The following is a 12329-nucleotide window of genomic DNA, read 5'->3' on the forward strand; positions in this document are numbered from 1 at the left end:
GCATGGGGAAAATTCCTTTGGTATCTGTTTTCTAAAGCTTTGGCAAATGATCTTTTCACTTTGGTCTTTGGTCCTGAGGCCATTGGTGTTCGTGTAGACTCTCCTCAGCAGCAGTATCCACACAGGGTGACTGGCCTTTAAAACTGGTTCCTAGAACCGGTTGCCACGATGAGCCATTAAGAAGCTTGAGGAGGAGGTGAGCATTTCCTGCAGGCCACGGGAATTTAGTTCATCTTCAACTCGGAAAATAAACAGGAATGTTATCTAAGAGGTCAACTTCAGACTCTGTAAATGAGAGCAAAAAATGATGAATCTTTAATGTTGTTTTCTTAGTACATCAGCTACCAAAAGCTGGCCCTCCGAGCCTGGTCTTCCTGGGTTTCCTCCTCTTTCCCACTGTGCAGTCTCTCCTGTCACTGGTTTCTGTGAAGTGCAAGAAGTTTTTCTATCAAAAGTCACTTACAAAGTTCTTTGTTTCCCCACCGCCCCACCCCACTCAGCATTTTGAGAAGAGGGGCCTAGGCAGGGTTTAGGTTGTAAAGACTAAAAGTAGGACTCTGGGTTAGGTTTTATACCTATCACCAGCCATACAGATTAAATGGGCTGTGAGAGTAGAGCATGTATCTATATTATAATTATATGAAACCTGTAAAACACCAGCAACCTGCTGCCAAATCACATCCTTGACAATACCAAAAATGTAATGAGTTAATCCATGAAAATCTGCATGTTATGGGAGTTCCCTTATGCAAATTGTTAACTCTGATTTGTTTGGTCTGTTTCCTTGCGAATGATTTCCCTCTTTCTTTAGGATGTTATTCAGCCAATAGAGCACTCTGTCAAGGAAGAAATTAACATGCTTCTGCAGTCTTCTTTTGACTATTGTCTCTCGTACTTAAAAAATGGTGTTGAAGCTTTGTTCTTTCTTTCATCTCTTAACTATGTTTCTATTAAGAGGGTTTCTATTAAGAGTCATCTGGCCATAGAACATTGCTTGAGTGTTTCATTGGTTTATCATACACAGATAAAAGTTCTCAGGGTACATTTTAATTTTTACAAACTGTTGATATTCTCAGTAACCTACTCTCAGATCATGAAACAGAGGCTCCACCACTTTATCTCTGTGACTATTATCCTGACTCCTGTCAGGATAGGTTGACCCATTTTGTTTAGCATCTTCAAGGTGCTCCTGACTTTAGAATACATCTTGGAATTTTTTTTTTTTTTGGACCATACCTGGTGGTGCTCAGGCCTTACTCCTGGCTCTGTGCTTGGGGGACTATACGTGGTGCTAAGGATTTGAACTGGGGTCGCTTCTTGCCAGGCAGGCACCATCTTTCTACTATTTTCCTGGCCCCGATCTTGGAATACGTTTAACATATCTAGGAATGGCCCAGCAGTTATTTGGATATATTTCCAGTTTGTAGTGGACATTTGCACAGCAGAGCCTGGCAAGCTACCAGTGGCGTACCCAATATGTCAAAAACGGTAACAACGATAGTCCTCATTCCCCTAATCCTGAAAGAGCCCCCAGTATGCCATCGGGCTACGCTAGAACTCGACAGGGACAAATGGAGACATTACTGGCACCTGCTCGAGCAAATCGATGAACAACGGGATGACAGTGATACAGTGGAAATTTATTCCAGTTTTATACTTTGTATGTGGTATTGATCATCCACTTGACCTTCAAGAAATTGACTCACAGTTCTTCCTTTGCTCTTGAATCTCTGTGCAGGGTGGCATAGTAGCTGTCTTCCTTGGTGATTCTTCCTTCCTTGGGAACTGTCTTTCCAACTACAATTAATAAGGGCCAGTCACATTTTTGAGCAATGAGACTGTCACATTCTTAGGAGAATCTAAACTTGTGAATGAGAGAGTTGAGGCTTGAGGCAAATGAATGCAGTTTCCCCTTCTCCTTCATTCTCACATTCTGCGACATGCTGCGTTGCCTCTTCAGTCAGTTCCCCTTTTCAGCTTAAAGTGGCCCATGCTGGTTTGGGGGTAACTGGAACTGTTACTAATGCATTGCTCTAGATTGGGCCTTTCCTAAAAAGGGTATTCAGGTGCTTAATCTACTTATCCTTCTCTCTTCTCAGGAGTCCATGCTGTCTCCCAATTCTCACTCCCCTGCACTGGGCATTTTATTGTTGCTTTGTTGTTGATTGAATGACCAGGAAACAGGCACTACTCTTTAAACAAACACAGTACAGGAGGTGTAGTCTGATGAGGGCAGTTATTTAATGGACAGTGAGTTCCCCAGTGTAGACCTGATTCTGCTCTGCTTCTGTATTAGCTTGCTTGAGATCCTGAGCTGTGTGTTGGCCTTATTTATCTTGGCTGTGAACTGAGCCAATTGAATCAGACCTCTTTAAAGCTGCTCCCCCCAATACTACATTGTACACGTGGGGAGCTGCAGGGTCTTGGAAACTGCTTAATTCAAAGGTCTTTCTAGGAATTCTGTCAAACATTACATCTTAAGTTGCATCTCCTTGGAACCATTCATTCCCCAAATTCCTACTAAATTTCTAGCCAGCTTTATTTCAGTGAGTGCCTATACTGACGGGCTTTTGAACTTTTGATGAACTTTATACTTTTTTTTTAACTTTATACTTATTATTAATTGGTGCTCTGGGTCTCTTAAAGAAGTTGAATAGATTCCTTTGGCTGACATTCTTCCACGGCTATGTGGTCAGTTAATCTGAGTACACTTTGTTGATCGGACATGTTTGATTCATTATTTGGACTTACGTTCCTTTCACTCATTGATTGCTTTGAGGGACCATCCTGGTGGTGCTCAAGGAACCTTGAGGTCTGAGGATCTGACCAGCCTTCCTGCATGCGAAGCATGTGCTCTAGCCCTCAGAGCTGTTGTCCTCTCTCAAGGCCTTACTGAGATGCTTTTTACTAGCCTATCTTTGGAAATGTGGGTTAAGTCGCGGTGTGGCCTGTTTAGGAACAGTTGATGGACCTTTGGTTTCTAACCTGCGTGTTCCGACTATGCCCTGACCTGGAGGGACCTTCTCTTCCTCCCCTCCCCCCCCCCCTTTCCATCCCTCTCGGTAAGGACGTCATGGACTGCCTAGCCTTACAGAGCAAGGTCTCGCTCTTGAATCTTCAGGGCTCCTGAGGAGAGAACTGCAGCTGAGCCTTATCCATCACTGCCTCCCTTACTGCCCTTCTATTTTCTTTCTTTTGGGGCAGGGCTCATGACTTGAACCAGGGCCCCATACATGTTAGTATTTTCTGAAGCTCTTGGTATAGGCAACGTTGAAGCAACGCTGGCGTCCCAAGTGACCAGCATCGCTTACTGTGTGTGATTGTGAGAAGAGCTGCTGAGGGTCACTTCTCTCCTCTGTAAGGACTGGGGGTGGGGTCATTTGCCGATGCTGGTTCCTACCGTATATGTATCCAGAGCTCTTTGCTTTCTTTCTCATTTGAACCAAAATGTACTTGTTCATCCCGGAAGCTCACACAAAATTTTGCCGTTTGACCAAGAAATGGAACTCTGATTTTTTTTTAACTTCGTAGTAATTCTTTTACTTTTTATTGAATCACTGTGAGATAGACCCTTATAAAGCTGTTCATGATTGGATTTCATTCATATGGTATTCCAACACCCATCCTTCCACCAGTGTACATTTTCCAACACCAGTATCCCCAGGTTCCCTCCCATCCACCCCTTATCCTCCACTCCTGCCTGCCTCTATCATGGGCTCTCTCTCGCTCTCTCTCTCTCTCTCTCTCTCTCTCCTCCCCCTCCCTTCCTCCCTCCCTCCCTCCCAGCATTGTGGTTTGCAATATTAATACTGAAAGATTATCAAGAATATCCCTATACCTATTGACACTCAGATCTTGTCCAGTGTGATCATTTCCTGCTATTATTGTCATACTAGTCTCTTCTCGTCTTCTCGATCTTTTCTACTTTCAGCCCCCCACACACTGTGGTGAGTTCCAACCATTGACCAGTCCTCCTAGCCCCTGTTTTCCCTGGCCATGGATATTAGTCATCTATATATTATTTTTATATACCACAAATGAATGCAGTCATTCTATATCTGGCCCTCTCCTTTTGACTCATTTCACTCAGCCTGATACTCTCCATGTTCGTCCATTTATAGACAAATTTCATGACTTCATTTTTCCTAGCAGCTGCATAGTATTCAGTTGAGTAGATGTGCCATAGTTTCTTTATCCATTTGTCTGTTCTTGGGCACTCAGGTTGTTTTCAGAGTCTTGCTATAGTGAATAGTGCTGCAATGAACATAGAAGTGCAGATGGTATTTCCACTGTGTTTTCTGTGCCAGGAGTGGTATTGCTGGGTCAGGTGGAAGCTCAGTTTCTAGTTTTTTGAGAAATGTCCATATTATTTTCCAAAAAGGCTGGGCCAGTCATCATTCCCACCAATAGTGAAGGAGAGTGTCTTTCTCCCCACATCCATGCCAACACTGGTTGCTCTTGTTCTTTCGGATGTGTGCCAGCCTCTCAGAGATGATATCTCATTGTTGTTTTGATCTGCATCTCCCTGATGATTAGTGAAGAGAGCATTTTTTCATGTGCCTTTTGGCCATTCGAATTTCTTCTTTGAGAAAGTTTCTGTTCATTTCATCGCCCCATTTTCATAGGGAATTGTTTTTTTTTTCTTGTAGAGTTCAGCAAGAACTTGTGTATCTTTGATATGAACCCCTTATCAGAAGGGGATTGGGTGAATATCCTTTCCCATTTCATAAGCTATCTTTGTATCCCGGTCACTGTTTTCTTTTGACGTGCAGAAGCTTCTTAGTCTGAGATAGTCCCATTTGTTTATCTTTGCTTCCACTTGCTTGGTCAGTGGCATTTCCTCTTTGACGATAACTTTAGCTTCAATATCGCGAAGGGTTTTGCCGACCTTCTTCAAGTACCTTATGGACTCTGGTCTAATGTTGAGTTCTTTAATCCATTTTGATCTGACTTTCTTGCATAGCATTAGATAGTGGACTGAGCCCGTTTTTTGTTATTGTTGTTGTTTGCACGTAGCTGTCCAGTTTTGTCAGCACCACTTACTAAAGAGACTTTCCTTGCTCTAAGGAAGTGGAGTTCTGTTAATCAGTGCTTCTGGAACAATTCGTTTCTAGTGAACTCTTGGCTTTTTTTTTTTTTTTATTCCTCCCCAGCAAGGCAGCTTTGTTCCTGCTTGTACTCTTGGAGAACTTAAACTGAATGCCTCAGCCCTCTATCTTTCTCTGCTAAATTAGAGCACAGGCCGTTGTGCCGAGTGAGCTGAGCATTTCTGGTGTGACCTTCCTTCCGCCTGAGGGAAATGGATCCTCCAGGCATGACCCAGTACTCACAACCTTTGAGAAATCTAATCTGCGACAGGGTATTGCTGTGACTGTCTTGGAAGATATTTATTACCAAATATGGCACAGAACTTTCATTTTCTTTTTTTCTTTTTTTGGGTCACACCCAGTGATGCACAGGGGTTACTCCTGGCTCTGCACTCCAGGTGGTGCTCAGAGGACCATATGGGATGCTGGGAATCAACCTGGGTCGGTGGCATGCAAGGCAAACGCCCTCCCCGCTGTGCTATTGCTCCAGCCCCAGAACTTTTCATTTTCTTTAAAAATACATTTTACCTATGTTTCTTACTGCTCCATTTGTTCACACAAAAATTGTTCAGGCATCTTACTCTTGCTCTACATTGATAGTATCCTGGTCTGAACTAACCTCCCCTTTTTTGGGGTAATGTATCTGGGGGGCGGGATGGGTACACCCGGCAGTGCTCAGGGATTACTCCTTACTCTGTGCTCAGGGGTCACTCCTGGCAGGACGCGGGGTGCCGGGGCTGGGACCTGGGTGGACCCTGTGCACGGCCAGTGCCTTCCCCCACTCTCCCAACTCTCTGGCCCCTGGGCTGAGGTTTGCAGTTTCCTTGAGCTCACAGAAGCCTCCCCGCTCTGTACCCCTGGTGTAAGAGACAGCGTGGGGGTTTGGACTCAGACCGCACACGCTTGGCCTTTTTAGCACCAAAGCCAGGGTGCGTTGCTTAGAGAGACGGGGGCGACGGGGAAGGCCAAGGAAAGGCCAGTGGGGGTGGGCCGGGTGAGCTCTGTCTTAGGACAGCGGTGTCGCTCGGTGCCCTCGCGATCCCCCGCCCACGCTGACCGCACCTCTGCTGTTGGTCTCCACGCAGGTGCGTCCATCCCCGCGGAGGGGTGATCCAGAGCGTCTCATCCTGGAAGCACGGCTCCGGCACGTACGGGAGCGGCCGGCAAGCACAGTCATGGACTGCGGTCACCCCGCCGCAGACGTGGGCCTCGCCCGCCGAGGTCGTCGACCTGACCTTGGATGAGGACAGCAGACGTAAATACCTGCTGTAAAACCACTGTGTGTCCTCTGCACTGTACTCCACCCCCCACCCCCGCCCTCGCCCCCCCTCCTCTTCGTGACATGGAAGTTCATTGTCATAGAGCTTCAGCCTCAGAAGCTGTTTGTGGCATTTGTATCATCGATAACTCATGGAAAATCCCCTCTTCCCAGTTTTTGTTTGTTCGTTTGTTTGGGGGTTTTTGTTTGTTTGTTTGTTTGTTTTTTTAACTAAAAGAAGTCCTTTAGGAAAATAACTTATCACAGAGAAATGTTCTTGTTTTCCTCAGTAGGACTATGAGAATGGTCACTTCTATTAGGCAACTTCATTTTACTTGGTCACTTTGAAGCTCCGGAAACTCTGCCTCCCTTTTAGAATACTTTACCCACCAGGTAAAATGAACTTCGGTTTTTGAACCTTGTATTTATTTTTTCTGTGTTATAACATTAATATCTAGACTTGACCACTGTCAGCCCACCCATTGGCACTCCCACTGTAGGGCATTTGCACACACATTAGTTAGGTCCTTACGGACATCGAGTAGGGCATGTGCATTTGAAAACCTGTCCTTAAAAATAGGAGACAGAAGTCTTACTGTTTCTTCAAGCTTAAGCCTTCTGCCTTCTTTCCAGACTTCGCTCCTGGCTGGCTTCCTATGGCACGGATAACTGGCGTGTCCCTTTGTGTGTCTAAATATACCGCTGAGGGGACTTTGTCGGTCTCCTTGTTGCAATAATTCCTGGCTGTTTGGAAAATGTCTCTGCCTCAATACCCACCAATAAGGTTTCTGGGCAGTCTGAAGAGATCGATAGGAAACCCTTTTCTCCATCACCTGTATGCTGTCCTGGTTGATTCAAATCATGGGAGAACATTATGATGAGGCTGGTTGGCCAAAGGCGCTGGGCGCTGGTAAATCTGAAAGCAGAAGGCCTCTTTCCGCAGCCGGCCTATCCCTTGAGGACTTACGGCTCCTCATTGCTTGGGTCGCAGTTCACCTGAGGCTCCGAGTGGGTGTTTCCCCCACTCTGCCTTCTAAAAGTGGCACACTTTGAAATGGACCACAAGAAACCAGGTGCACAACACATAAGGAGCCCTGTGGGCTTGGGGGTCGCTGAAAGGGAGGGCAATAGGAGCTTCGGGGAATTCAGGAAAGGCCAGCGGTGGCGTTAGCTGCTACCTTCCCCCTAATACCACCTTACAGTCACTAGTGGATTGTTTTCCAAGCAGTACCTAGAGTTTGAGCACTATGTGTTGTGCACCAGGGATGAAGCGAGAGCAGCTTAGCAGACCTCGCTTTTGGTGGCACTAAGGGGTTTTTTGCATCGTCATCTTTGTTTTTGTCTCCATTTCTACCAGACCATGTTAGTCTCATCCTCTGCCTCCTACCCACTCCCCCCCACCTCTGCTCCCCCCCCCCCATACTCTGCTAGTGCTTCCTTCCCAGGACAATGCAAGAACTGCCTTTTTGTTTGTTTGTTTGTTTGGCTTTCATCTGGTGGACACACATTTAACCAAGTGCCTGTTCTGCATCAGGCACCGTGCGGGGTGAGCGCCGCGGTGGGGCCGCCGGGATGGATGGGACACCCCCAGCGCGCGTCAGCCTCCGCCGGCCTGGCCTTCTCTTTCCCTCCTGGCCCTCTGTCCTCCTGCTTCTGTTCTCGCTGCCCGAGACCTCTTCTCCCACGGGGGTGCTTTTAAGCTTGTGTTCTCTGAGCTTCTCTCTGAGCATCTCATCTGATCTGGCCTCTTGTTCTTGATTTTTTTTTTTTCCCCCAACTTTCCCTCTTTCTGTCCATCTACTTTTAATAGATCGGGCTTTCAAAAGCTCCTCAGTCTCCCGTTTTAGCACCTCCAAGAGCAAGTGTCACATGGCCACGATCCTAGACACAAACCAAAGACCCAAGGCTGAGTCCCCATTGGGTGCCGCCTTGGGCCTTCACCTCTCCTTTAGGATTAATTTATTGACTCTCACTGTTACACGTTGTTTTTGACTTGAATGAACATAGTAGACGAAGCAGAAATGTACAATTTCTGGTCGATGTTTTCCAGGAAAAACATTAGGAAATGAATAGTGAACTTTATGACTTGAAGTGTTTGCAGCTTACTTTTTCTGCTGCCCTTCCCCCCCTCGATGTCAGGGCGGAGCACCCCCATCAGGAATGTCCTAGCATTCCCGGGTCTTCAGTGAGCAGTATGTTTTGTCCAGCCCCCGTACAGCAAGTGTTTTCCCAGGGCAGATTCTTGAGCTTCTGTAAGTCCACCTTGCTCGAGAATTCTTTGGGGGTGTGGTGTGTCCTGTGGGGCGGGAGCAGGGTAGAGTAATCAAGCTCTTTCCTGACCTTCCGCTTCTACAGCAGGTCATGCCGCGCCTCACCTGTCCACGTTCTCCTCTCCCCAACCACCCGAAGCACCGAAGCCCACATTTAGAAATGGGGGTGCCTCTCTCCCCGTGAGGTCAGAGCTCTCCCACCTACTTGCGTCCACTCTCCCTTCCTTGCTAGACTCAGGAGAGTGGGCATCGTGTTGCTGACAGGAAAAATTATAAAAGTCCGGTGATAAACAACTCCTGTGACATTCGAAATTATCTGCTAAAGGGATAATTCGTTTTCTTTAAAAAAAAAAAAAAAAAAGTCCGTGGACGTTTTGTACTTGGTAGCATGAGCTCTGCTTTGCGGGACATTTGTGGTAAGATCTCTGCCAAGTCCCGACTGCCCATGGCACTGATGTGCTATCTGCCTCTCCCCCCAGGAGCCCCAGTAGCTGCTTGAACCCCGTCAGGGCCCCATCCATAGCACGCAGGGCTGCTGTCCGCCGGTCAGCATTTTATGTGGATCAAAGGGGCAGGCTGAAAAGACTCCCATTTCCCTTTATAAATTGAGCATCCATCAACTCAGCTATTCTCATGATCAGTTGTGAATATGGACTGTCTGATTTGCTAATTTAGTCTGTTGTTACCTTTAGCAGATTAGCCTTGTAGGGAACTTAAACATGAATTTGTTGCCTGCTTTTTATACTATGTCACAAGGTTTTGAAAAAAAAAAAAAGCTGGGGACACAATTTTGTCTTTCAGTCTAAACAAAACAAAACAGAAAGTTTGTTTGTTTGTTTTTTCAAGCCAAGAGCCCGAATCCCTGTTTTCCAGTCTGTGTATGATGTGACTTCCATGTATCTAGAACATGATTGCGCCCAACCAAACTTCCTCAGATTGTGCACTGTTTGTTTAAAATAATCACGTATTTTAGTCCAATGCTGTTGTATTTTTTTTCCATTTTATTTAAAACACTACGAACTTCTTATTCTTTTAACAAATTTTAAAAGGTAGTGATCTTAAAAAAGAAAAAAAAGAAAAAAATCACTGGATAACTAGGAAATATTTTTGTGGTCTTGTTTTTTAATGAGCACGAAGGTCATTTGAAGCCTTTGGCTCCTCTTACCGTGAAAATGAAATGGTGGCCATTGTATGGCCAGGAACCAATGCACTTGGTAGCTCGCAGATGTGCCGTTGCAGGAGTGAGCGGTGAGGAGCGCCTCCCGCAGCCACCACAGGTCTTTGCTTAGACGTAATGTTTGACAATGTGCAACTCTAGTTTTCAGAATGAAATTTGGTTCTGCTTTACATTCATTATAGTTTTTTTTTTTGTTTTGTTTCCATTTAGTATTTAATGGTCTTTGGAGAAAAAAAATAATAAAACAGAGTGTTATATATATATTTTTTGGTGCAAGATAAGATTTTCTGTTTTTTGAAATAAGTCTGTAGCATAAAGGTTAAACTATTTTAAGACAAAATAAAATAGAGTGTATTTAAACAATGATCATTTCTGAGGATTATTTTCCCTCCCCCCCCCCCCCCCCCGTCTGCTTCAGTTAATTAGATGGGGTCTGGAGCGGCTCCCAGCTTAGCTTCTGGGTGTGTTAGTGGATTCGATTTTGTTAACAGATTTCATTGTCATGAGAGGCCCGGCTTGCCCTAGCATTAGCTGTGTCCTGTTCCTGAATGTTTTGCCAGTGGTCTTTTGTGTGTGTTGGAGCTAGATAAAAATAGATTTGCATTGGCTTTTCTGAGGCCCCCTCCCCCTACAGCTAGGACCCTGGAGATTTCAGAGTAGACCAAGACCCCCCCGCGCTTGGCCCCTCTGCTCCTTGGAATAGAACTTGCTGGCCGTTTCCCAGGGACCAGTGTGCCCTGGTAAGGTACGGTGACCGCAGGCTGCTTTACACAGAGCTAAACTCTGATGCAAATGTGGCTTCAGACATGCCTGTAGAAGTTGGCCTCGAAATTGATTTTTTTTTCTCCCCCAGATTTTCTTTTTCTTTCTTTGAGGGGGAGAGGCAGATTGTCACAATGTTCAGAACATACCCCCATCATGTGACTTTCACAGGTCAGAGTCGCGCGGAGCAAGACGGGGAGCTGTGGGGGATGAGGCCTCGTTTATCACCCACCCCCGGCTTGCTTAATGCCTCTCAAGACATTTTCATGCCACTTGCACGGTTTACAATTAGGAAATGTTTTCCGATTGAAGTGGTTCTTTTACACTGCCTCGTAGATGATACCCAGGCATGTTGGCGCCTGCAGGTAGCTATTCTGTTCTTGGATGAAGAGAGCAAAACAGCTCGCCCACAGCCTTGATGCTGAGCCCTGTTGCTGTTGGATGCTGCGCTCGGGAAGACTTGCTGACATGCAGTAAAGGAGAGTGACCCGTGACTTCAGTGGCCTCCCATCCTACTGGCTTTTGACTCTCCCTTCCCTCACTGGAATGGGGCTTGGTGGTTGGGGTTTGTTTTTGGGAAACCGGGACTGGACCCTTGGACCTCTGTGCATGGTGGGTAGTGGGTTGCCGAGCCTCCCTCCTGCCCTGCCAGGGTCTTACCATGGGCAACAACTGCTTGGAACTCTAGTCTGAGCAGAGGGCAGCGCTAGAACCATCTTGGCCAGTGGTATAGATGCTCCAGCACCAATATTGCAACCCAAGTAATGTAATGTCTTGCCAGTTTTCATCCATGGGACCGGGAAAGGGTCCATCTGGGCCCTAGTAGGCAGGATTTTCTTTACTTCCTTGACTACAAACAAGCTAGAGAGCATGGTGGGTGTGGACCGAAAGGAGGACTCTGTGAAGGTGGCAGCAGCAGAGACCAGTGGATGGAGCAGTGAGCTCAGGATAAGGTGAACATGGGGTCCCCGAGCATCATGGAGATGAGGAAAGAGCACAGCAGCCCTCCCCCCCGCCCCCCCCCCCCCGCCCGGGAGGCCTGGCTCAGTGCGCACTGCCGTCCAGCACACCTGTGAGTGGGGATCCCTGGGTGTGGCCTAACCCACCCCTCAGGCCTGAGATCCTGCAGAGCAGGGCGACAGGAGTCAAGCGAGGGTGAAGCAAGCACTGGCCAGCAAACACAGCCTCGGAAGGAGTCGTGGCAGCAGCTCCCGACCATCCCTTCCTAGATCCCGGGGAGCTGGCAGGAGCCCCCCTGGGTGGCAGTTGTAGAGATCTCGGCTGTGCTTGTGCTTTGGTGAGGGGGGCCACGTGGGTTTGCTTCTCCCGTCCCCACCGCTCTGACCGTTGGCACCTCAAGGAGTCACTTCCGTGCCTTTCCCATGTTGCCCCCTGGCCAGAACAGGAAGGAGCAAATCGTGGCCTTCCGGCCACATGTTCTTGGGACATCTGTAGTATGAAGGGGGTCAGAGCAGCGGGGGTCGGGCGCTCACTGATGATAAAGGGGGTCACACAGAGGACAAGGAACCCCCAGAAAGGCCATCTGGCCCCGCCGGGATTTGGTGGCAAGACTGTAAGATGGAACATTTCACTGATTTCCTTTCTGAGACTGAAAAAGAAGCAGCCATGTTATTTTAGGGGGTGGTTTGTTATTCTCCAAAACTATCAAACTCTCGGGCTCCAAAGACCTGCACGCTCCAAAAACAAGGAAAAGGAGAGACTCTTCGACCACCTCACTGGAGCTTCCAGAAGGGTGAGATGACAGAACGCCTACA

The 12329-nt window shown here is 47.1% G+C and overlaps 1 protein-coding gene across 4 annotated transcripts in view; it reads left to right on the top strand.

Annotated features, from left to right (window-relative positions):
* Positions 1-10159, top strand: part of ARK2N (arkadia (RNF111) N-terminal like PKA signaling regulator 2N) — a 90130-nt gene extending 79971 nt beyond the window's left edge. For all 4 annotated transcript variants that reach the window (XM_055125346.1, XM_055125345.1, XM_004606100.2 and 1 more), the window contains one exon: positions 6173-10159. In XM_055125346.1, the coding sequence (XP_054981321.1) occupies positions 6173-6359 (187 nt within the window). In that variant the 3' untranslated portion in view covers positions 6360-10159. The remainder of the gene's footprint in view (positions 1-6172) is intronic.
* Positions 10160-12329: the final 2170 nt, after the last annotated feature.

The sequence above is a fragment of the Sorex araneus genome, chromosome 2 (genome assembly GCF_027595985.1).
Source record: "Sorex araneus isolate mSorAra2 chromosome 2, mSorAra2.pri, whole genome shotgun sequence".
Classification (NCBI taxonomy): domain Eukaryota; kingdom Metazoa; phylum Chordata; class Mammalia; order Eulipotyphla; family Soricidae; genus Sorex; species Sorex araneus.